This window comes from Onychomys torridus, chromosome 22, assembly GCF_903995425.1.
Source record: "Onychomys torridus chromosome 22, mOncTor1.1, whole genome shotgun sequence".
Classification (NCBI taxonomy): domain Eukaryota; kingdom Metazoa; phylum Chordata; class Mammalia; order Rodentia; family Cricetidae; genus Onychomys; species Onychomys torridus.
The window spans coordinates 4,834,212-4,860,647 of NC_050464.1; the positions used below are offsets into that span (position 1 = coordinate 4,834,212).

Here is a 26,436-nt window from a genome sequence, read left to right on the forward strand (position 1 = left end):
TGCACATGACAGGGATTCTGAAGCAACAAACTGAGATTGAAGATTTTATTTGCTCACCATTTTAATTAATTGATTTTTACTAATTTATTTTTGACTATTTTTGACAATTTCATACATGTATTATTTATTATTTTTATTTATTTTTGAGACAGGGTCTCCCTATGAAGTTCTGGCTGGCCTGTAGACTTGCTATATAGACCAGGCTGTCCTTGAACTCTCAGAGACCCACTTTTCTCTGAGTCTTGTGCTGGAATTACAGGTGTGTGCCACCACACCCAGCAGCTTTTATTTTTTGAGACAAGGACTCCAGTGGTCCAGGCTGGTCTTGCATTCACTACATAGCTGAGGATGACCTTATCATACCAGCGTTTATAAAGTGCTAGGTATGAAACCCAGGAACGCCTACACACTACACAAGCACACTACACAAGTTACCAACTAAGCCATATGTCCAGCTCCCACCCTGACCTTTATTTATTTATTTATTAAAGATTTATTTATTATGTACACAGTGTTCTCTGCCCACATGTATGCCTGCAGGCCAGAAGAGGGCACCAGATCTCGTTACAGATGGTTGTGAGCCACCAAGTGGTTGCTGGGAATTGAACTCAGGAACTCTGGAAAAGCAGCCAATGTTCTTAACCTCTGAGCCATCTCTCCAGCCCCCCCCCCCCCCCCCCCCCCCCGACCTTTAAAACATAGATGTTGTTTGTAGTCACATGCTCTATGCTTGATGGAGGCCAGAGAGCCAAGCAAGCTGACAAACACTGCACAGACTGAACTGAACTGGTATGAACCAGAGCCCAAGTCCCTGGCGTCTGTAGTAAAGAGGGAGACCCCGCCTCTAGCAGGTAGACACCTGGAGAAGAGGCAGCTAGCTGCTAGGAGAACTTAGCTGGACTCAGTGGTGTTCCCCTCCTCCTACGTTCACAATGGAATTGCTATGGAAACAGCATTCATGTACCAGAAATCTGTTTCTCGACTAAATTTTGTTCGAATTCTTTGTTTCTTGAATGCTTTGTATGAAGTGAGGCTTACCAGATTTTAGAGCTTTGTCTCAATTCAGGCCCTAAGTTCCATAGACGGGGTGGGAGTGGTGTGGTGTCAGAAAAGGTTCCCTCCCTCAGATCACCAATCAAAACAAATCACGGGCTTTCTAATATAGTAATTTATAAAGTTATCTTATGAATTTTCTGCCGGTAGAAATAGGAGCCACCCACTAGCTAGCACTGCGCATGTGCTCCTCCCGAGCTGGCTGCAGCTTCTTCGGATATCCCCCCACCCCCCGCCCCTTTAAAAATTCCAAGTTGGTATCCCACTGGCAAGCAGGACTGGCTCCCCTTCCTCTCCTCCCCCGCTACTGTGAATTCAAAGAGTTAAGCAAATTTTGTTCGTCTTTTTATCTAATTAGTCTTTTTCTTAGGGAGTTTGGCCCAGATGATTTACCCCAGAAAAACACCAAGTGTTTGGGACGCTTTGGCGGGGTTGCCTTCCAACCCATTCACAGTTTCCCAGACCATAGCCTCCGTTTTCTGTTCCAACAGTGGGGCTGGCTGTCCTTGAGAGCTGTGGGTCAGTCGCTCCGAAGGCTGCTTGAGGCCACCGGCGCATCAGGGCGAAAGCATCGCCCTTTTTACCTACGACACGCTCTCGCAGCAAGAGGATCGATTGCGTACCCGCGCTAGGACCCAGCAGCAGGCGGGACGCGGCGCCCGTCTCGCCCCGCCCCCGACGCGCACTGGGTGGAGCCATCGGCCTCGAAGCGCGCTCCCTCGAGGGAGGGCGGGGCAGCATGGGCGTGGCCCAGCGGCGGTGGGCGTGACGGCGCCGGAGTGGGCGGGGCGGCACGACGCTGCCAGGTCGGCCGGGCGGAAGGGCCTGCGCGGAGCTCGCTCCCAGCGCGCTGGGCGGGGTGTGCGGCGAGCGCCTTCCCGGGCAGGCGCGGGCCCCGAGGCGGCGGCTGCGCCGTGCGCTGGGGCGGAGCCGGGGGCGGGCGGGCCGGCGGGCGGGGGCTGGGCCGGAGGAAGCCTGAGCGCCCGCGGCGACGACGGCAGCGGCGGCCCAGCAGTCTAGAAGCGTGGGTCCACGGCGGCTCCGGGTGCGGCCGCGGGCTGCGGAGCGAGCGGGCGGCCCGGCTCCCCGCGTCCCCCGCCCGCCGCGACTGTCTGGAAGATGGCGCCGGGCGGATGGAAATCCTAATGACAGTCTCCAAATTCGCCTCCATCTGTACCATGGTAGGTGCGGCGGCAGCGCGGCCCGGGCGGCGGGTCCCCGCCTTCGAGGCGCCGCCCGCGGGCCTGCTCTGGAGCGAGCGGACGGGGCGCGGGGCCGAATGGCCGTGGGGAAGGCGTGCTGGGCGCAGCAGGCGGGGCCGGGGCATTGGGGCTGGGACCGACCGGGACTCGGAGCTGGGGACGGGGAACTCGGGGTCCGGGGACCGGGGACTGTGGCTGCGGGCTAAGGCCTGGGGACCCAGGGACGGGGACTGGGGTAAGGGCTGCGGACAGGGTCTGGGGACTTGGGGACTGGGATTGGGGGCTGGGGGCTGCAGGAGCCGGGGACTTTTAACCGGGGAGTACTGGGTCCGAGGTCTGCTGGCTGGGGGTAGGGTCGTGGACTGAGTATTGGAATCTGGTACCGGGAAGTCAGGGGACTGGGCCCGGGGAAGGGACGCGGCAGCCGCTGCATTTCCGTGGGGCCGAGCCCGGGCTAGGGCGGGGGTCTGCGGCAGGAAGGAAGGGTCTCGATCCTGCCGGAGGGCGGAAGTCCTGGCAGAGTTACTCCTCGGGCTAGGTGGAGCCCGGGGGCCCCGGCTCGGGAAGGGGGCGTGTGACGGTGGAAACTTTTAACAGTGCTGTTGAAATGTTCTCTATTTTCTACTCGCCAAGGAGAAACGAACTCTTGCGGTTTCCAACCTGTGTCCGTCCAGATGGCAGCCTTGTTGCTGAGAATCCGCGTTAATCTTGAAAAGCTGTATTAGCTTCTCTGTCATTTATTTGTTTACTTGAATAGAGCAGACGCCGCTGTGTAGGGTTGAAGTACACAGACCTCGAATAAAGCGAAACGTGGGTGGGTTCCAATAGTTTTTGTGCATTGCCAGAAGCACCACTGTTGCCCACATGATGGACAAATTCATTAGCTCCTTTCTGAACTTGTACGTAGAGGTTGCAGTGTATGAATCACCGAAAAAGTTATTCTCAATGTGGGGAACAAAAAACCCAAAGATTTGCACCATTCAGTTCTGTTTTTATGTCCTGGATTTCATCTAGGAGATCCCCAGACTTTCCACCTGAAAGTGATAAAGAGTAGAGAATCAGGTAGGAAAAGTGGATTCTTTATTGCATTCTGTGCAACAGTGTAAAAAAATGGATGGAATCCGTGAGCTTAAAATCCACAGCATCAAAAAAGTCATAGCAAGATGGAATCATTGACAATCCATTTTCCCATGTGGATAATTGTTCTTTCCTGGCCTTCAGAAGGGGGCTATATTAATTTCTGGGATTGGTTGTACTTTTAGACCTGCCACATAGGATGATTGAATCTTTTACAGTGATAATTTTACCAGGTTGCTGAGCTCCACACCTATTGGGGTCATAGTTCACTGTCAAAGTCTAGGGCTCTGTGGTATGATTCCTGTATACTGTTCATTCACTCAGTTACATCAAGTATTCATCTAGCACCTGCTGAGTAACACTGGCGATACAGAAGTGATCCAGACAGTCCCTACAAGGCTTTTAGAGAATGCTTTTATGTTCAGGACTCTTTGCAGAAAGATCCAGGCAGATGAAGCTGTATACACAGTGACATCCTGTCTCGGAAGAAAACACCCCCAGCACAAGACAGCCCCTACTTTCATGGTGTTTACATTCTACTTGAGGAAGACAATTCTCATTTATATAATAATATAGTGTGATTAAATAAAAGCAACAAAGGATAGACCTGGCTGATTCTGCATCGAGTAAGACAGGATGTCAAGGATATCCACTCCCATGCTCACTCTCCTTAGGGCTTCTGCCCAGGTGCATTAATTGCACGTGGTATGTGTATATATTTTGGCAAATATATAGACATCCATGCCTGGCCAAAGTGAGATTGTTTCAAAGGTGCTATTAAGGTAGGGCGTGTCTTGTTCATACTTGAATAAATTCTGTTCCTCTCCCTGAGTAGGTGCTGAGCATGTCAGTGATTTGCAGTCTTGAGTGTAAGGAGGGTTGCTGTCCGTCTAATGAGAATTATGAAAGTGAAAATCAGGAATGGCAAAGACCCTGTAGGTTCTGTTTTGCTTGGAATTCGAACTGTTCCATCATCCATCGAGCATGTGACTGTCTCTTGAGGAGCTCATCTGAACTAAACACCACCACTCTGCCCATTTGCCTCATACAGTTGCTCAGCATTTTTGAGGTCTCAGAAGTACTGTGCTGTATATCCCCCCCATCTTTTATTAGATTATGGGGGTTTTTCTTTTCCTCCTCTGCTGGTGTTTTGAAACAGGGTCTTCCATAGGTCATTCTGAGTTTCAATTTGATATGTAGTTGGGACCTTGAATTCCTGATTCTCCTGCCTCCACCTCTCAGCTGCTGGGACTTAAGGTGTGCACCACCAGGTTTAGACTGTGAGGGCTGTAAAGTTAAAGACTTACCTGCCATGTGATCAGGAGCATTAGAGTCTGCGTACAGTGGAAAAGTCCCTCATGTATTCATAGAAGGTGAGTTTGAAGTAGAGGAAAGGCTGGGTGTGGAACAGTGGAGAAAAGGGGCCTGGACTTGGGATTGGCTCCCTCGGAGAGTTAGCAGCTTCGAAATCTTTAGCGGAACACTCAGGATGAATTGAAATTTTATTCTGTAAATATGGAAGTTTACATAATTTATTCACTTGTCAAAATAAGGTGCAGAATAAACCTGCAATAACTTAATTGGGTGAAATAAATTAAAACTAAGTCTCTTCAGATATGCCACAATTTAGATCACTGCGTTTTTTGTAGCAGGAATCTTAAAAGTTCTTATTAATAAAATCAAACGCGAGGCCAGTTATTGTGGTGACTGCTGGAAGATCAGAGAAACAGAACAAGCCACAACTACCTCACCTTGCTAGTTCCTCAGCTGATCCTTTTCCCTCAGACTGGATGCCTCTCAGCTGAACTGTGTTGCTCCAAAGCCTAAAAGCTTAACCCGCCAAAAGCTTCTAGTTTCTGGTCTTCACACCTTATATATCTTTATTTATTTTTAAAAAAAAGATTATTTATTGTGTATACAGAAGAGGGTGTCAGATCTCATTACAGATGGTTGTGAGCCACCATGTGGGTGCTGGGAATTGAACTCAGGACCTCTGGAAGAGCAGTCGGTGCTCTTAACCTCTGAGCTATTTCTCCAGCCCCCTTATATATCTTTCTACTTTGTGCCATCACTCCTTGGGATTAAAGGCTCACTTCTTGGGATTAAAGGCGTGAGTCACCAAGCCTGGCTGTTTCCAATGTGGCCTTGAACACACAGAGATCTGGATGGATTTCTGCTTCTGGGATGCTAGGATTAAAGGTGTGAGTACCACCATTTTCTTGTATCTAGTGGCTGTCTGTTCCCTGACCCCAGATAAATTTATTAGGGTGCACAGTATTTTGGGGAATACAATACCACCAGTTTCTGCCTTCATGTGAAAATTGGTGAGATCTGTTTCTCTTGGTGGTGTAGCCTGGCAAGGAGAGTGACTGTCTAGACACACTGAAACACCTACTTACCTGTCCACTGTTAGTACACCTCCTGCTTCAGATGCTGCTCTGCAATGCAATTTCTGTTTTCACTGCCCGGTGCAGTGCAGCTCATGACAGGTTTAGTTCTCTCCTCACTGGTCGGCAGACAACAGGGAAAGGGGCTGGATATGTGCAGCAGCCTGTGGCTAATCCAGGTGGTCAGACATGTCTGCTGGAGACCAGTGCTGCCCCCGGGAGTTCATCCATACAGCGCTGACGTTGGCCACTGTGTGGCTGTGAGAGTCCTGGTCGGGACAGGTTTGTTGGGGAGGGGACTGGATATCACAGAAGCAAGGGGCTGAGTGGTCTCCCATCGTGAGATGGCACTGGCTTGCTGCTTGCCTAGCCCAGTCACCAGGCAGGGAGGGGTGTGTGTTAGACCATTAGAACATGGTGTGAATGAAGTCAAAGCCACAAGGTGGGTGCTAGGTCAGTCTGCTAGCTTGTGCTTCTGAAAACACCTGTGTCTAGAGTGGACTCAGAAGTGAAGACTTGGAACCACTTATTGAAGCCGGCTCAGGTAGAGCTGCCTGCCTGCCTTTCTTGCTGCCTCTGACTGCCAGGTCAGTGTGTGAGCTTGTGGGCATGCAACTACCACCATTCTAGAAGAGGAGGAGACAGAGCCTCGAAGCTTAGGCTTTATTTAAAGGAATGTGGAGAGATGAGGGGGTCATTGCTGTCTTCCCTTCTCTGTTTTTCCTTTGCCCTACTCCTTCTGTCCCTGCTTTCCCTTCTGTGTTTGGAGACAGATTTTCATATGGCTCAGACTAGCCTCATGTTTGCTACATAGCAGAGGGTAACCTTGAACTCTTTTTTTTTTTTTTTTTTTTTTTTGGTGGAGCTAGGCAAGCATTCTACCACTGAGCTAAATCCCCCAACCCCCCCTCCCCTTTTTTTTTGAGACAGGGTTTCCCTGTGTAGCTTTGCACCTTCCCTGGATCTCGATCTGTAGACCAGGCTGGCCTCGAACTCACAGAGATCCGCCTGGCTCTGCCTCCTGAGTGCTGGGATTAAAGGCGTGCGCCACCACCGCCCGGCTTGAACTCTTGATTCTTCTGCTTCCACCTCCCAATTGCTGAGGTTACAGGAGAGCACACCATTCTGGTTTCAGTTCCTTCTTGAGGTCAAGCAGGATTGATATTCTGATTTTCTGAGTATGGTGGGAACTGCTTCACATAAACGTGTAGTGTGGAACGGCAGAAGTGTGTTTAGGGCCATTTAAGAAACTCAGATGTTCTGTTCTAATCCCAAATCAGAATTCATTTACTGGTGTGTGTGTGTGTGTGTGTGTGTGTGTGTGTTGGCATGTGGAGCAGAGATTAGAACTTGGATGCCACATCTACTTTCTACTTTTTTTTTTTTTTTTTTTGAGACAATGTCTTCATTAGCCTGAGCTTTCTAATAAAAGTAGGTGTTTGATATTGGAATTAATTTTGGCTGATTGTTCATTCATAAACCCTTGACTCTTGCCCAGTTTGTCACAGCTGTCCAGGATTCAGTTATAAGACCGTGGAATGGAGACCAGGTGAAGAAGCTGAGCCCACTGCCTCTTGCTGTATACTCAGTAAACCTATTTTCTGCCTGCTCCCCAAGCCAGGCTCTAGGGAGCGGTTCAGGTTGTCCCATCTGTGGCCATCATGTTGGTTTCAGAGTTTGCTCAATAAACATGGAGAATTAAATACTCTACTATAATAATTTGGCAAGGTTGACTGGTTCACAGGGGTAGATAACTAGGTAGCCAGCAGGTTATATATTTGTATTAGAGCAGGGGTTTTAGACATTCCTGATGCTGTGACCCTTTTATACAGTTCCTTGTGTTGTGGTGACCCCAACCATAAAATTATTTTCATTGCTACTTCATAACTGTAATTTTGCTACTGCTGTGAATCGTAATATAAATATCTGATATGCAGGACATTTGATATGAGACCCCCCATGGGGGTCACAACCCACAGGTAGAGAACTGCTGCATTAGAGGGTCAGGTGATACAGTTACCAGACATGAAGTTGAGTATAAGATACTGGCTTTTGCTAATCTTGCACACTTACCATAGGCAAACATACTCTGCTGAACCTGCAGTAAAACAGTGCGGTGTGGGTACATAAGTGGCCTTTCTGGTTGTCGCCTTCACCTCTTGCCAACCTTTTATAGGCGATCCTCAGTTGGTTAATTACTACCCTGTCCCGATCCGCTCGGCTAGGTTTCTGCCACTAAATCACTACACATCAACTTCTTTTACTCTAGCTTTCTTTTTTTCCTTTTTTCTTAATTTAATTCTAGGCTTTTGACCAAGCAACTGCAGATGAGGCTGCCTCCTGGTCCCTGCCCACATTCCTTCCCCTTCCCCCTGCCTGTAAAGTCATGTTAACTCTCCCTCTTCTGCACCTTATTACCTCAGGGAAGACTGCCGACTACCTGTGCACGTCCTATAATTTTTGCAGGGGGATGGATGGTGGTGGTGGTGGTGATGATGGTGTCTCTCCTTCAGTAATCACTTGAGAAACTTGGTTTTAGTTTTCTGAGGCAGGGTTTCTGTCTCTGTACTGCTGGCTGTCCTGGAACTCACTCTGTAGACCAGGTTGGCCTTGAACTCACGGAGACCTGGCTGCCTCTACTTCCCGAGTACACTACCACTGCCCAGCCACATCCAGAAACTTAATAGAATAGACTGTTTTATTATGTATTCAGCAGCATGATATGATAAAAGAGACCTGTTGACCCAGACGGTAAATTCTAGCCCAGATTTTGACATTTAGATGTGTGTGGGAAAGTTTTCTTGTAATTTTGAGCAGTTTTTTTTTTTTTTTTTTTTCATCTGTGGATGTAAGGATTGAGTCAGACATTTTTTTTTTAATTAAAAAAATTACCATTTGTGTGTGTACATGATGAGGATGTAAGTAAGCATGTGTGCCTGGTGAGCATGTGGGGTCAGATGTCAACATTGTGGGGTTGGTTTTCCCCTCCCATAGGTAGGTGGGTTCTGGGGATTGAACTTAGATTGTCAGGCTGGCCAAAAGCACCTTTGCTTAATGGGCCATCTTGCTACCCAAATTAGACCATTTTTGGTAAGTGTTACACTGTTCCTTTTAGATCTGAAATTGAAGACTCTGGTCCCTTGAGAATTTGTGAATGACTATGTGCTGTGCTCACTTTGGGAGCTCTTAATCATCTTTTATTTTCCTATTTTCTTCTAGTGTTCCAGAATTTAATGCAAAGTCACAGCCCAAAGTAAACACATCTTTCCTTTCTTTCCAAGATCTCACTGCAGAGTAGTGATTGTAGTCCTGCAGTCACCCACAGGAGAATCCACATAGCTGTCTACTGCCCCCATCCTGGGATTTGAACTCAGGACTTGTATGTGGTAGGCAGGCACTCTACCACTAAGTAACATCCTTGACACTTTTGTTTGTTCTGATTTTGGTCTTTGAGATAGGGTCTTGGTGAGTAGCCCAGGGTAGCCCCACGCTTGTGATCGCCATGCTTTGGCTCCTGAGAGCCGAAGTGCAGGTGCACAGGTGTGCACTCCACTCCTGGTGCACTCCACTCCTGGTTCACTCCATTTGGACACCATTTTGTCTGTACTGTTGGAGAAAAGCTTGCATTTGAACTGGTTCCCTCCGTTGAGGGTCTGCATTTATTTCCTGACTGACCTGTCTTCACACAATGACCTCTCAGGCCAAGACTGCCACTCAGAGGGCTGTGGTACCTGGTGCACTGCTCATACTGTTCCCTTACTTCCTTCTGTTGTCCTGGTGAACCTTGTAGCCCAGCGAACACTGCCAGAGTCAGAGTTAATCAGTCCATCACTGGTTTATTAGCTGCAGGTGCCTTTGAGGAAACATTTATATTTAAATTAAATTATAACATTACAGCTAAGAATGAAATTGATCTTCTGTTTTGAATAGTTCATAGCAACTACTCTGCTCCATTTGGGAACAGCAGTGACTGTCCGATCCAGCACCCCAGCCTGTTTTAGAGGTTCAGACTGCTTGGGAGCACTTCTAACCGTGTTGAGGGTTGAACCCAGTGGTTTGTATGTGCTGAACTCAGGCTAAGCATATGCTCTGCCTGCCACCCAGCAACAGTCTTGCTTTATTGAATGGCACCCTTGTCATTGTCAGAAGAGGCGTGTGTGTGTGTGTGTGTGTGTGTGTGTGTGTGTGTGTGTGTGTGTGTGTGAGAGAGAGAGAGAGAGAGAGAGAGAGAGAGAGAGAGAGCGCGAGCGATCGAGCGAGCGAGCCTTGGACCTCTTCCCGAATGTTCTGTTGTTAAACTCAGGCTGGGTCTTATACTGAGCTGCCTGATTGCTCATCCTTCCTGGAGCCCTGTTTTGCTGGTTTGTATTGCACCTGTTCATAGATAGGTCTTGGGCTGAAGATTATTTAAATATCTATGTTACCTTGAGGTATTGGAAGAAACATAATTAAGTACTACATGCAAATGTGGGCCACTCATTCGAGCACTCAGAATCAATGTTGTAGGAAGTACTGGAAGGATCTGGTTGTTTCATATGCACAGAATTTGTGTAGAAGGAGGCAAGAGTGATGTGAAGTGTTTGTTTTAGAAGCATAAAGGCTTTGCTTCCCACAGGAGACTGTGCAGGAGAATGAAGTGCAGTGAGGTGCTTTGGGCCTGAGGCTGAAGCAGGAGGATCATGAGCTTTAGCAAGAGGCCAACGTGGGTAATATATCTAGACCTTGTCTTAGGAGAACAGACTGCTGATGGTGCAGTGTGAGACAGCTGGTTGTCTGAGGTGCTACACACCTTAAACTTTTAAATTTAGAGTGTGGTACTGTGGCTTGGTTCTTTGGCTGATACAAAGAGCAGTTAACCTCTTTTTTTTTTTTTTTTAAAGTGGGTTCTAAGTATTATCTTGGGCTGACCTGGGATTTAGTATGGCAACTGAAGATGATCTTTGGACTTTTTTTTTTTTTTTAATTAAAAAAAAGTATGCATTTGTGTGCATACACACACACATGTCAACAGTGCACATGTGGAGGTCAGAGGACAGCCTTTCAGGTTTAGTTCTCCTGGGTTCTGGGGATTGAAGTTAGGTTGTCAGCCTCAGTGGCAAGTGTCTTAACTCATTGATCCATTTTGCTGGCGTCTTTCTGAACCTCTGATGCCTACCTCTTGAGTGCTAGAACTACAGTTGAGGACACCTTGCTGGGTTTATGTGGTACTGGGAATGGAATCCAGGACTTGGTGAATGCTAGGCAAGACTCTTACTAAATGAACTACATCTGCAGTCCAGGAACAGTTAACTTCTGATGTCAGCAGATTCATTGTACTAGTAACTTTGTTTTGTTTTGTTTTTTGAGGCAGAGTTTCTCTAGCTGGCCTCGAACTCACAAAGATCTGCCTGCCTCAGCCTCCCAAGTGCTGGGATTAAAGGCATGTGCCACCACTGCCTGGCTAGAAATGTTCTTTTTCTCTAGGCTTTTAAAATGATATATGGGGTTGGGGATTTAGCTAAGTGGTAGAGTACTTGCCTAGCAAGTGCAAGGCCCTGGGTTCGATATTCAGCTCAAAAAAAAAAAAAAAGATATATGATTGTGTTTGAGCAGTTATCCACAAGCATGCAGTACCAATGGGGCCAGAAGACAGCATCGGACACCCTGGAAATAGGGTTACAGAGGTCTTGGGCTGTACGGGTGGCAAGAACTGAACAAGGTCCTTCCCATGGAAGAGCAGCCAGTGTCAAGACCATTGAGCATCCCCAGCACTAATGCTGTGCTGATTCTCCTTTGCTGTCCTGCAAGGATCTGCTATTGTTTTATTTGCTTTATCAAGAAGAACACTGTCCCTGGGCAAAGATGAGACACAGGGTTATGATATGCTCCATATGTAATGGATGAAATAATGAGAAATAGCTAAAAAAGATGAGCATCTTCCACACTAGTCTGGCATGTGATATGATAGTGAATGAACACACAGGCTCCAAAACAGATTATAGTGAACTATGAGACTGTCAGACTATGCATATTGCAAAGTTTTTCATCTCTCTCTCTCTCTGGACACTTTTTAGACAAGGTCTCTACATAATCCTTGCTGTCCTGGAACTCACTGTGTAGATAGACTAGGCTAGCCTCATTACGGTGATTCACCTGCCTCTGTCTCCAAAGTGCTGGGATTAAAGGTGTGCGGCACCACATCCACGTTTCTATTTTTTTAAAACAAACATTTTGAGGTCACATGTTTATTAAACCTGTTTTAAAAAGCTACCAAATTCTTAAATAAGTAATTCAGAAAGGCGAGCTAACTGTGTACTTTAATTTTCATATTTTAAGACTGTTAGAGTGCATTTGTTTCTATATGTAATGTTTACAGTAAATGAAAACATTTATGTGTACATTAATCTGCAGTGGCTCCTATATCAGAGCATAGTACTTGCTCACAACACTGTCTGTATGCTCACAGCAGCCCATTTCTGACTCTGCTTCTGAGACCAGAACTTTGAAGTGGGTCACTAGGCTGAGACCCGGGTTCTTTGTGAGGGTCTGGGGATTGCATGTTTTCTTTGTCCTTTCTACCTCCTAGGCTGTCCTTGTTCCTTGGCTTCAGCTTCCTGTGTCTTAAGGTCGACAGTGTCGGGTCACTTTTACATCTCTCAGATACTGACTTCCTGTCACTCACTTAGACTTTATGAAGTACTGTACTACACCGGGGTGGAGGGCATACATCTGGATAATCCAGGATAATCTCCAAACCAAGGCCATTTGATTTTAGAGCCTTAAGCCTTTATGCAACCTTAATTTCCCCTTGCCCTGTAACGCATTGTGTTTACATGCTCTGGGGATTAGAACGTGGACACTGAAGGCGGGGCTTTCTTTTCTGCTACCATAGTCGGGACACTGAGCATAGGATAGGCCTAGCGTCTGCTCTCCTTTACAAGCGTAGCAAAGGAGAGAGTTGACTTGAGACCTGATACCACACTTGGTCTCAGCAGAATAGTCTTTACTGAGGGGAGCCTTCAGGAAATCAGCTACTGGGACCTTCGGAACTACTACGGTAAACACAGGTTCCGTAGCATGAGGGATCATAAAAATGGATGCAGTGGATCATACCTGCTCTACCTGGTCTGACTGCAGGGAGCACTTTTTTTTTTTCCTTTTTGGTTTTTTGAGACAGGGTTTCTCTGTGTAGTTTTGGTGTCTGTCCTGGATCTTGCTCTGTAGACCTGGCTGACCTCGAACTCGCAGATCCGCCTGGCTCTGCCTCCTGAGTACTAGGATTAAAGGCTGCTCCCTCACTGCCCAGCAACAGCAAACACTTTAAAACCACATCCGACTAGTGGTAGCAGGAAACACAGCCCTATGCTGACACAGAGTCCTACAGGCGTCTGGCCCATTCCTCTGCTCTGGTGAAACTAGGATTTCCCCCACTTCAAGACAGGTTTTTTGTTTTTTTCTTTCTTTTTTCTGCGTAACCCTATCTGTCCTACAACTCAATCTGTAGACCAGGCTGGCCTTGAACTCAGAGATCCTCCTGCCTCTACCTCCCAGGTGCTAGGATTAAAGGATTGTGGGCTAAAACTGCCCAACTGAAGCTGGGACTTTTAATTGAAGATTTTCTTTTTCTTTATGTGGATGTGTCTGAATGTGTGCAGGTGCCCACAGAGGCCTGAGGAGGGTGTTGTGTTCCAGGGGTTGGAGGTGTTCTATGTAGGTGGAGAACCACTGAGCCATCTCTCTAGCCCGAAAAAGCTGCGATTGTTCATTTACACTGAGTAAAAGAATTGTAAGAAAAATCAGTGAACAGAGTTGGGATTTATTAAGACGTTTCAGTACAGACTGAATACATGTGTTAAAGGAAGAGAAAGTCACATTTGAATGTTTTAGCCATAGCTGTATATATGATGTTTGTTGCTGTGGATGATTGATTGATAAATAAAATGCTGATTGGCCAATAGCCAGGCAGGAAGTACAGGCAGGACAAAGAGGGGGGAATGAATATTCTGGGAAGTGGAAGGCTGAGGGAGAGAGACGCTGTCAGCCACCGCCATGAGAAACATGATGTAAGATACTGGTAAGTCATGAGCCATGTGGCAACTTATAGATTTATAGAAATGAGTTAATTTAAGATAGAAGAGCTAGATAACAAGGAGCTTGCTATGGCCATACAGTTTATAAGTAATATAAGTCTCTGTGTGTGATTGGGTCCCAGCAGCTGCGGGCCAGGCAGGACCAGGAAAACTTCAGCTACAGTTTGTGATTTTGAAGTTTACACTACCCAAAGGATTTGAAAGATTATTTCATAGGGGCTGGAGAGGTGACTCAGTGATTCAGAGCACTGGCTGCTCTTGCAGAGGGCACTACCATGGCATCTCATAACTGCCTGTAACTCCACTTCCAGGGGATCTAGTGCTCTTTCCTGGTCTCCATGGGCACTAGGCAGGCACATGGTGCACATAAATACATGCCACAAAACACTCATACACATAAAAGTAAACCTTAAACAATGTTTGGATATGCTTGTTCTTAACCCAAGGAACACTTCTTTAGTAACTGGGACTGTAAGGTGGCTAGAGGTTCGTCTTGAAGGGTTATAAGAGCATAGACCAGGAGTTAGTAAGTCTGACCAGGGGCAGGAAGGTCAAGGGAGGAGTGCTTAACTATAAGCAAGGTGCTCCTCATGCCCCCCATTTTTTCCATTTTTCTGACCAGTTTTCAAACTTCCTATTAATCAAATGATGAGTGGGTTTCAGTAAAACCTACCCTGAGGTTAGAGGGCAGACTGAATAAACCCTGCCTGTGTGGATGGCAAGGCAGGAAAAGGCACTTGCTTGAGTCGAGAGATGAGAGGTTCAGATTGCTGTGGAAAGGAAGTGAGTGAATGGTGAACGGTCTTGTCAGAAGAATTTTAAGGTGTGTTGTCAACTGTTAAGACCTGTCAGGATTAGATTTGGAATCTCAGTAAAGCTACTAGGCTCGAAAGGCAGAATACGGACAGTTAGCATTTTCCTTGTAAGTCTAGAAGAAATTCAGCAGAGTCGGAGAGGCTGAGGAAAAAGTACTAAGGGGACAAGAGAAAACCCGCGACTCTTTGGGTCTGAACTGGATAAGGACATGTCCTTGTCCTGAGAGGTAGATGAGACGCGGCGAGATTCTCAGCAGAGAACATTGTTGATAGACAAATGGGTACTTTCTGAGAGTTTGGGAGGAGACAGGCTACAAGATCTGGAGCCAGACAAACTGGTAGCCTTTCACTGTTCCAAAGCGAGGGGTCCACTCTTGTCATTCCCAGTTTTTGAAGTCCGTTATTAGAATTTATGGAGCTTTCTGTTACTTTATATATAATGGTGTGTGTTTATGTGCATCTGTACCTATATCCATCTTGTGTACACAACTAGATTTATATTGAGGACTCAAACTGGATTTGAGTTTGGACACAATAAGCTTTAAATACATTGGCTGTAGTACCTTGGTGAACACTGGACAGTTGGTGCCCATATTCATTCATTCTTTCTTTCCCAAGACAGAGTTTCTCTGGGTAGCCTTGACTGTCATGAAACTCACTCTGTAGACCAGGTTGGCCTCAAACTCAGAGAGTCTGGAGTGCTGGAATTAAAGATGTGCGCCACCACTCTCTGGCTTACCCATATTCTTTCTTAAAACAGCTCCTCTCTGCTTATGGGCTACTGAACCCATGCAGCAGCTCTTCCGAAGCGTCACACCTCCTACCTTCCTTTGAGGCAGGGATTTATTTATTTATGCATTGTTAAAGATAGGCTCTTGTGTGTAGCCCATTCTGGCCTATAAGTGTATGTACTATTGAGATGACCTTGAACTCCTGATCCTTCTGTGTCTGCCACCCAAGTTAGGATCACAAGCATAAGGGCTAAGGCCCCCTCCAGCCCTCTTCCTACTGTTTTATTTGAGATGGGTCTGACAGAGTTGTCAAGGCTGGTCTTGAATTTCCCACTCTCCTGCCTCAGCCTCCAACTAGCTGGGATTACAAGCCTGTGTCACCAGGCTTGGCCCTGAAAACATTCAGGTACAAGTTACACACCATGCAGTTTAACAGGAAACAGTTCAGTGATTTAACATTGACAGCCATGGAATTACCAGGTCAGCTGAAGAGCATTTCTTCATCTCAGAAGACATTTCCTGCCCTGTAGCTTCCTTTCCTGCCTTCCTTCCCCTGTCTTGGCGCCCCAGGCAACTTTCCCTTGGCATATTTCTTTATGTGCATGTCGTGACTGGTTCTGCACTTGCATCATTTTCAGAGTTCATCCAGCATTTTGTCACTTTTAAAAACATTTATTTACTTTTTAAAAAATGAGCGTTGGTGTTTGGCCTACGTGTGTGTCTGTATGAGGGTGTCAGGTCCCCTGGAACAAGAGTTAGATAGACAGTTGTGAGCTGCCATGTTGGTGCTGGGAATTGAACCCAGGTCCTCTGGGAAAGCAGCCAGTTCTCTTAACCACTGCAGACCCGATTTTGTCACCTTTAATGGATGTGTATTCTCCTGTATTTATGTCCATGTTTTATTTTATCTGTTTGCTCATCCATGTACATTGACGGATTTGAGTTGTTTGTGCCTTTTGGTGGGTAGATGCTGCTGTGGAGTCAGGACAGCAACTTTGTGTGTGGCCGAGCATTTTCCCTTCTCTTGGGCATCTGCTCTAAATTGCTGGGTCGGGGTCCGTTAGGAGGCTCAGCAGTAAAAGGTGTTTGCCACTCAAGCCTGGGGTCCTGAAATCCAGCCTTAGAGTTCTTGTAAAGGCAGAAGCAGAGAACTCCACAGAGTTGTCCTGGCCTGTATATGTGCGTGGTGGGAAGTAGGAGTTCTCACACTGTTCTTTCCATGATAGTTTTGACTATTCTGGGTCTCATAATTCTGCATGGGTCTTAGAACCAGCTTGTCAGTGTCTAAACAGTTAGCTGGAATTCTGATAAGGATTCTATGGAATCTGTTATTTGTAGAGTATTGTCATTTAACAGGGGTTTCTGTCAGTGAGTGGGGTAGTTTTCTTCTGTTCCCCTCAATATCCTTTAATTCTTTGAGTAACTTTAAGAGTTTGGAGAGTACAGATACTTTTTTTGCACGATTCTGGTGTATTGGGGCGGTTTTGGTGGAATTGTGCGTCTTAACATTTTGAGATCATTGAATATAAACATGTAGGAATGAGTGGTCTTATGTCTAACTCCAGCCTCTCTAACTTGCTTATTCCAACAACTCTTGTAGTGGCTTCTGTAAGGGTCTCAATGTGAGGTCGTGTGTGGACAGACAGGCCAACCTCCTTTGACATCTGGATGCTCATTCTTTCTCTTTGCTCTGGCTAGACCTCTCCAGCTCGCTGTTAATGTTTTATGGGTGCTTCCTGTGTTTGTGTGCACATGTGCAGTCGTATATATGTGGCTTCCAGGTGTCTGTCAAGAGCCAGCCTAGCCTAACTGGCAAGCCCCAGACCAATGAGAAACTCTGTCTCAAAAAACAAGATCGATGACTCAGGAATCTGCCTGTTTGGCTTCCTGGGTGCTGGGATTGCAGACATGTTACCACCCTTGGGCCCTCCTTTCTGTTTTTTGAAGATTATTTTATGTATGAATGCTCTATCTTTATGCCAGAAGAGGGCATCAGACCCCACTAGAGATGGTTTTTGAGCCACCATGTGGTTGCTGGGAATTGAACCTGGATCCTCTGGAAGAACAGCCAATGCTCTTAACCACTGAGCCATCTCTCTAGGCCCACCCTTGACTTTTTTATGTGGGTTCTAGGGATCACACTCATGTTTTTGTGTGCATGGCAAACACATTTAGGTGAGTAGTCTCCTTATTATCAGGTTGAGAATGTCTTCTGAATTCTGTTCTGTTGGGTTTGTTTGATTATTCTTGTGTTTACTAAAATGCACACATGATTTTATTAAATTCAGTAGTAAGCTGCATTATATGAATTAAATTTAGGCAATCAAACTACCCTTGTATTCTTGGGATAATTCTGTTGGTTCGCTGGTGGATGTTTCTTCTGGTGTGTTGGTGGGTTTAGTTTGCTAGTGCTTTGTTGGAGGTTTGTCCTGTCTACCTTTGGAAAGCTGTTTCTGGTTGGTTGGTTTGTTTCTCCTCTTTCTCCTTTGACTCTGTAGCTGAGCCTGGCCTAGAACTCTCAGCCTTCCTGCCTCAGCCTTCCCAATAGCTAGAGGTCAAGTCTACAGTTGTGCCTGGTGTGGGATCGTGTTTTCTTGCATGTGTGCATGTGACTTATGAGTGTGTATACAGTGTGTGCTGTGTGGAGGCCAGAGGAGGATGTCACTCTCTTGAGCCAGGGTCTCTTGGTGAACTTGACTGGCTGGCAGCAAAACCCAGTGACCCCCTGCCGTAGTTCTCCCTGTGGTGGGGTTCAGGCACGCCCATGGCCTTGAGCGCCTATTATGTGGGTGCTCATACGAGTCATCATCACCCAGTGACCTCTGCCTTTCGATGGCGTGAGCCGTTCTAATGGCACCTGCCACTATGTCTTGCTTTCACCAGTTCTTCTGTACTGAGTGAGTGTGAAGGTTGACCTTGATTGTCAGCATGACAGGATTTCTAGTCACCTGTGAGACAAGCCCCTGGGCATGCCTTTGAGAAGATGTCTTAGTTAGGGTTTCCACTGCTGTGAAGAGACACCATAACCACAGTAGTTCTTATAAAGGAAAACATTTAATTGGGGGGCTTACAGTTTCAGAGGTTCAGTCCACTATCATTGTGGCAGAACACAGTGGTGTGCAGACAGACGTGGTGCTGAAGAAGGAGCCGAGAGTTTTATATCTTGACCCTCAGGCAGCAGGAGTCTGTCCCACTGGCATGGCTTGAGCATAGGAGACCTCAAAGCCCACCCCCACAGTGACACACTTCCTCCAAAAAGCCACACCTATGGCCAAGCAAACGCATGAGTCTGTGGGGGCCATACCTATTCAAACCACCACAGGATTTCCTGAGAGATTTAACTAAGGTGGGGTGACGTAGCCTGAGTGTGGGTGGGGGACCGTTTCACAGATGGAGGTTCCAGACCTGACTGAGCACCAGCATCCACCCATCTCTGCCTCCTGACTGTGGATGCAATATGACCAGCTGCCTCAGGCTGCTGCCTTGGCTTTGTCACTGAGGTCAAGCTGTGAGCCATAATAAATACTTCCTTCTTCAGTTGCTTTTTAATATTTATTAATTTATTGTGTATACAGTGCTCTGCCTGCATGCTTGGCTGCAGGCCAGAAGAGGGCACTAGATCTCATTACAGATGGTTGTGAGCCACCATGTGGTTGCTGGGAATTGAACTGAGGACCTCTGGAAGAGCAGCCAGTGCTCTTAACCCCTGAGCCATCTCTCCAGCCCTTCAATTGCTTTTGTTATTCATTTGCCTTTCCTTCTGAAAAGCTACCCACCAGGAACAAGAAATTGTGGAAGAAAATGGCCGCTCAGGAGGCCATCAGCTAACCAGTTCATTCCCGAAGAGTCTTTTCTTGGAGCTTAGTTTTTTTCTGTAGAAAGTGGAAATTCAGTTCCTTGGCCCAGCAGCTTCCCCCCCCTATTGCTGCTTTAGTTCCGTGGAATGAATCTGTTGAGGGCTACCTCTGTCAGAAGAGACAATGCATCAGCTAACCTGCTGTCCATCATGAAAGACACTCACTGGGATAGCTGAGCTCTGACAGCCCCTCGGGCGGGAAGTGTGGGATGTGTTTACTGTAATTACCAGGAACCCTGGGATTGGTCCTGTAGAGGATGAGGCAGAAAGCTTGCAGGCAGAACAAGATTGTTAGAAAGCAGAAAAGGCAGCAAGGAGTGTGTGCTTTTCAGTGGCTGCAGAGCAGTGTAAACAACGGTGGGTACCAGGTGAGTTGTCTTCTGGCGTACAAGATGGCTGGGTGGCCCCCGCACCAGCTCCATCACAGACTAGTGCAGTTACCTAGTCACCAAGCAGAGGGACTGTGACCCATGGGTCACCTGCCACTGCTGTCAACTTTCCCAGAGGGGAATCTCCAGACTGTCCAGGGCCTGCTGGGGGCCGTACCCAACTGTCCGCCCATCTCCTGCTTCGGTGTGACTCCATTGTGTGTGTGTGTGTGTGTGTGTGTGTGTGTGTGTGTGTGTGTGAGTGAGAGAGAGAGAGAGAGAGAGAGAGAGAGAGAGAGAGAACTGGGTACACAAATGCTTGTGTGTGTGTAGGCCAGAGGACAACTTGTAACTTGTGCTGTAATTCACTAGGCACCATCCCCCTTGTTTTTGGCAGGGCCTTTTACTGCCCTCGAGCTTAACAAGAAGTAGCCGTCATGTCCACTCCCCCCACTCGCCCGCGCTGGCGTTCTAAGCACATTCTAAGCGCACTCCACCAGGCTACATCTTCATTTGTCTGTCTGTCGTTTTTGAGACAGTCACTTTCTTGTCCCGGCTGTCCTGGATCTCGCTCTGTAGACCAGGCTGGTCTCAAACTCACAGAGATCCACCTGCCTCTGCCTCTCCCTTTCCTTTTGCTAGATTAAAGGGGTGTACACCACCATGCCAGGCTTTAATTTTATTTTTACATATGGGTCCCGTGACTTTTAACTCGGGTCCGCATGATTGTTTGGTGACCACTAACTGACTGAGCCCTCTTCCTAGCCCACATCTCCACAGCCCACGTCTCCACTTCTTACCCCTGTAACCTAGTGCATCCTTTTCATTTTCCTCCATGACTGGTAAGCAGGTGGACTGGTTGTCAAACTGAAGACTCTGGGTTTGAGTGTTTTCTGCGGCTTTTATATTTTCTTCTTTGCCCTTTGATTTACTGTAAAGTAGAAGTAGGTGCAGTAGAAGTAGGTGCAGAGGCCTGGCGCATTCTGGGAACAATGCTGGGTGACTCATTGTGGGACAGAATGGGAGTACCACTACTGCCATCCAGATGGAAACCGTGAGCATCTTCCCTTTCCGATGGCAAGTGGTCAAGGGGCTGCCGCTTTGCCTGCGCCTGTTCCACAGGGCGTGGAGAGAAGAAACAGGAATTGGTTATTGAGTCAACAGCCAGCTACAAACCTGAATAATTACTCCAGCGTGATATTGAAAAATGAATAGTGCACACCGGTACAGGGGAACTCAGCCACAGCATTTGTGGGACGGAAGTAAGACTGGAAACTGGGGGCTTGAGTTTTCGCTCTTGGGGTGCAGGATCTGTCCTTCAGCTGCAGTTACTTGAACTCCTCACGGACGACGTCTCCAGTCAGTATGGAAGGAGGAGAGTGGGATTTCGACTGTGCCATCCCACAGTCCCAACGAAAGGCTGAAACTGCTGGGTCATGTGCTGAGAAGCAGTGCAGGATCTTGTGCATGCTAGTCACATTCATTTTGATGCACAGTTTCTCCAGGTTTTCTGAATGGAGGCTCCTTCACTGTGCTGACTGTAATTCTAACCTGAAGTTTTAGAAAAGCTGCAAGTGTAGTATGAGAACTTCCTAGACATCCTCCACTTACGTTACTTACTGCTTACTTACAGTTTGCTAAATCTGTTTTGCAAGTATTATGTTTTTTGGTTGTTTTGGTTGTTTTTGTTTTTGTTTTTTGTTTTTTTTGTTTGTTTTTTTTTTCGAGACAGGGTTTCTCTGTGTTGCTTTGGAGCCTGTCTTGGATCTCGCTCTGTAGACCAGGCTGGCCTCGAACTCACAGAGATCCACCTGGCTCTGCCTCCCGAGTGCTGGGATTAAAGGCGTGCTCCACCACCGCCCAACAAGTATTATGTTTGTTATACTCGTTTCTCTGGACCGTTTGGTAATGTCTTTTTCATAACCATCGCCATGTTTTGGTCTCCGTTGACCTTGACGTGATGGACAGAACAAGCCAGCCGTTCTGCATGCTGTTACTCAGTTGGGTTTGGCTGATATTTCTTCATGATTAGATTCGATTTATACACTTTTTTCCAAGTAGGAATACTGGTTCATCAGGTTTTTCCACTGTGAAGTTACTAATGTGTTTTACTTTGTAATTAATTTCTAGGAAGATGCTTTTGAGATGAAAATAAATATATTGTCCTCATCAGACATTACAGGGCTTTCTGTGTTTAGTTAGCATTCATCGTAGGAAAGAGGGGTCCTGTCATTCATTTGCTCATGTACTTAAAGCAGCTTGGACTTTGCCTGTATGGACTGTGATCCGTGTCCGCATTGATGATGAAGGCTCACATTTCCCCTCGTAGCCAGCAGGCTTCAAATGGGCCTTGTGCACACTGTCCCGGGCTGTGGTTCTCTGGTACTGTGCAGCACCTTGCAGTGGAGAGCGGTGCTTAGAAACAGAGGCTTTCTGGGTGCCCACCCCTCCCCCTCCCTCTTCCCTTCTTTCCTTCTCCCTCCCTCGCTCCCTCCCTCCCTCGCTCCCTCCCTCCCTCCCTCCCTCGCTCCCTCCCTCGCTCCCTCCCTCGCTCCCTCCCTCGCTCCCTCCCTCGCTCCCTCGAGTTCACCGTCATTTCAAATCACGCTAGCATTAGAGATTGCTCTGGAAGACTTCTCGTGGCATTTCTGAAAGTCAGCAATGCTCTTGTTTTGGCTGGATGGTCATTGATGACCTCTCTTAGAGCAGATGAACATTTTGAAATTTGAAAAGTTATATTTCAACTTAAAATATCTGAATTTGTTAATATCAAAAGAATTTTTATTACATAGTGAAAAAAGAATATAGTTAATAAAAATTTCTTAGGGCTTAACTAACTGAATACTGGTTTTGTTATATATAAAATTAGGATCTCCAAAGAGGTTGTTTTGAGGATTAAGTCCCAGAAATTTTTTAAAATTTATTTATTTTTATTTTATGTGCATTGGTGTTGGGTCCCCTGGAACTGGAATTATAGATAGTTGTGAGCTGTCATGTGGGTTCTGGGAACTGAACCTGGGTCCTCTGGAAGAGCAGTCAGTGTTTGTTCTTAACCACTGAGCCATCTCTCCAGCCCCAGATTCATAAGGCCTCGGTGGCGGCAGAGGCAGCAGGTGTCGTGACGGAGTTTGGGATGGCTTGTACAGTGTGTGCTCTCCCAGGGACCTCGAGGCTCGCTGATGTGGTCTTTGCTCCATTTTGTGCCTTCAGTAGTAGTGTATGCTTTACCCAGAATTGCTGTGTCTGAGTCCTCATCCTGGGGTTGTGTTTATATTCTCCATGATGCTTGCTGTGACGCTGGCACGTGCTCTCTGCCTCCTTTAAGTGTTTCCAGAGAAGGCCGTGATTAGAGTTCTTTCCTCTGTTTCGTGGCTTTGTAGATATGGAGCTCCGTGGAATGGAATCTTTTTCAAAGTTCATACTTGAGCTGTGTCCTTACTGTAATACCATTTAGGATTCTGCGGGGCAGGGCTGTGGGCTTGCAGTACAGGCCGAAGAGCTGCTCCCTTCCTTGCTGGGGAGGAAACGAGACCACGTGGTAATTCCAGGTGACGACGATGATGTGGTTCATTGAGAGCTAGGGCAGAGACAGCCTTGATGGGCAGCTGCCAGCCAGCCAGTCCACTGCCAGCCTGCTGTGGGCTTTGTGGCAGCACCTTCATTTTCCAACCAAGAAGCTGTAGGAAAGTTCTCCAAAGGGAAAACCTGGCTGATGCCCACTCCAAATGCACCCGAGCATAGTCTGCTGTCCTCACAGGCAGTGTTAGGGCACGGGTTTGGTTTGTTTTCTTTTGCTTTTTATTTATTTATTCTTCCCCGAGATAGGGTCTCAGTGTAGGTCAGCTTCATAGAGATCCACATGCCTCTGCCTCTGTCACTGGGGTTAAAGGCGTGCGCCGCCGCCGCCGCCGCCGCCGCCGCCGCCGCCGCCGCCGCCGCCGCCACCACCACCACCCAGCACTTTTTTTCACTCGCTTTTATCTATGTCTGTCAGTCTATCTATCCGTCTATCTATCTGTCTATCTATCATCTATCTATCTATCTACTCATCTATATCATCTATCTATCATCTATCTATCTATCTATCATCTATCTATCTATCTATCTATCTATCTATCAATCTATCTATCTATCTATCTATCTAATATTTTTTCAAGACAAGGTTTCTCTGTGTAGCCCTGGCTCCCCTTGAACTCGTTCTGTAGACCAGGCTGGCCTCAAACTCACAGAGATCCACATGCTTCTGCCTTCCAAATGCTGACTGGGATTAAAGGCCTGTTCCCCTCCCCCCCCCTTTTTTTTTTAAAGACAGGGTCTCCCTGTGTACTCTTGGCTGGCCTGGAACTCCACGTAGACCATGGTGGCCTTGAACTCATAGGGCCTTGCCTCCTGAGTGCTTGTTGAAGGTGTACGTGGCTCTTACTTCAAGAATCAAATTCAAGGGGCAAGACAGAGGATGGCAAACACATAGCCGGGGTTTGACCCTTCTCAGCCTTTTGGCATAGCTCAAGTTAGGAGGAGTCTTCCCTGTTCCCGCCCTTCTGCCGTGCTCTCTCTTTCTCTGGTGCTTCTCAACTCAGGGCATGAATAGGATTGATTTGTTGACCTTGGTGGACTTTTAGGGCATTCTGGGACAGGTGTGACGATTAAGCACTGTTCTCCTTTAGATGAAGCTGTTTCTTGTGTAGCCCTGTACTTGGGAAATCTGTGACATCTCCTGCTCTCTCTCTGGGTGTGGCTTTCACACCCTTCCAGCTTCAGGCTATTCTCTACAGAAGCTTAGTTTGCCAAGGTCGCTCGCTGGCTTCCTCACCCCACAGCAGCTTCTGCCTGCTTTGGCTGTTCCCCTTAATGCGTTGACCTGAGCCGACCCTGTTCAATGTTCAACCTACAAGGATAATGCTGGATTTGAATAAGATTGAAACATGAAACTGAGAAAAACTTTATTGAATTTTCTCATATTAAACAAGAAGATTGAGAATTAATAGTTTACCAAAGCTGTGTAGTATACCAGCACAATATGCATACTTACATTTTCTAGATAGCAGTTGTGCATTTTATACTTTGATTTATTTCTCACTAAAGTACATTTCCTTCTTGTATAAACTTCACACTGTTCATAATTAACTTTTCAAAATAACATGTCCTCATAAACACCCCCCACTCACACACACATCTGGGTTAGTTAGATGTGGTTGTTCGAGACAGGAGATATCTAATTTCTCAGGACATAATGTTTACTCTAAAGTAAGTTAGTTTTTATGAAATCATTACAGGGTACCAGCTTGCTTTCAGGTTACTTTGTGTTTCTCATAAAGGTAGAGGAAGGTTTGTTGGTTGTGTGTTTCTTATACCAGTGAGGAACTGTCAAATGGTACCCTTGCTTTGCCAGACTGTTAACCTGCTGCTCTCTTATTGTCAGGGTGACAGTCCCCAGGTGTTCCGCATCTTCACCATCAGCCTTTGACCTCTCCAAACAGAAAGTCCTCATCTTTGCAGGAGTTTATTTATCTTGGGTAGTTAAGAGAAGCAATACCTGGCACTTGTGGCCTGCAAGTTCTTAATATCTATATCTTAATTATTTATACCTAATATACTCTAATACCTTAATGTTTATCATAACTATATATCAGCTGTGATGCTGGCTCCTCCTTGTCTTTTGTTCTGGACTTTGGTCTTTGGTGGACTGTCCTACATTGGATCATCCATGTTTTAACAAAGTGGCATGAGTTGACACACCTCCTGTGGATGGAAAGAGTCTCAGGAGAGCCAGGTCCAGGTGGAGAAGTGTCCAGGCATCACTTAATGTTGTGACGCAGGCCAGACTCGGGCTCATAGCTTTGCAGCTCAGTGGTACTCTGGGAAGTCTGGTTTCTGTAGTCCTTACACAGTGGATTCATCCTTTCGTGGGATCTTTTTTGTAAAACATTTCTATTTTTAACGAAACTTGAGTTTTAGTTGGCCACGTGTTGACAGGAAGTGGATTAAAGCTGTGACACAATACCAACCTTGCTTGGTTCTTAGACACCACGGGTGTTACTGTAACTGCTAGGACTGTTCCCAGTGCCCTTTCTAAGAGCCAGCCGGGGTGACCTTTAGGGTCGAGGGCTCCTGCCAAGGGGCTGCTTGCTCTGCTTCGGCAAGTGTCCTCAGGGCACTTCCACCCTGTGACCCCCCCCCCCCCCCACCCCCAGCTCCAGGGTCTCTCGTGCTCTGTTTTCTGCCTCCCACTCTTGGTGCTTTCTGTCCTGTAAGTTTGACCCGGAACTCAAATTCCTTAGTGTTTTGTTTGTTTGAACTTTAGGGTGAATTGAATCCACCTTCTACAAGTGTGTTGGTAATTTTACTGTTTGTGGGGAAACACTGTTCATTGAGAGCATTGGTGAGCTTCATGCCCTGTGTGGGTTTGCTGCTGCTGCTGCTGTTAAATTGCGCAGACCCATGGATGAGAGCCACAGATTTTCTTGAGGGTTAGCTGTGATTGAATCGTTGGAAGGGATTTGTTTCCTTTTCCTGTTCTCCCAACAGCAAGACAAGTCAGGCTCATTTCCCTGTAGAGCTGGATTATGTCGTGGCCAACAGCAGACTGAAAAGAAAGAGAGGAGGAAGCAGGATCAGGGCTGGAGAGCCTGCCCAGCAGTTCAGGGCGCACGCTGTTCTTGCAGGGGACCTGAGCCACTTCAGCTCACACAGCCCCTGGAACTCCAGCTCTCTCACCAGCATAAAAAATCACACTCAGTGCACACACATAATTTTAAAAAGTAAAAGTAAATTATTTTTAAAAATGATAAATATGATCAGATAAGTCCCAGCTCTCAGGAGGCTGGGACATTGGGACCTAGCCATCGAGCTGGCCTGTGTTCTCTGGAAGAAGAAAA

At 46.9% G+C, this 26,436-nt stretch overlaps 1 protein-coding gene across 1 annotated transcript in view; it reads left to right on the forward strand.

The window, feature by feature from the left end:
• The first annotated feature begins 1,876 nt into the window (after positions 1-1,876).
• Usp12 (ubiquitin specific peptidase 12) overlaps positions 1,877-26,436 on the forward strand; it is a 48,472-nt gene continuing 23,912 nt past the window's right edge. The window contains exon 1 of the mRNA XM_036172648.1: positions 1,877-2,234. Within this exon, the coding sequence (XP_036028541.1) occupies positions 2,187-2,234 (48 nt within the window). The 5' untranslated portion in view covers positions 1,877-2,186. The remainder of the gene's footprint in view (positions 2,235-26,436) is intronic.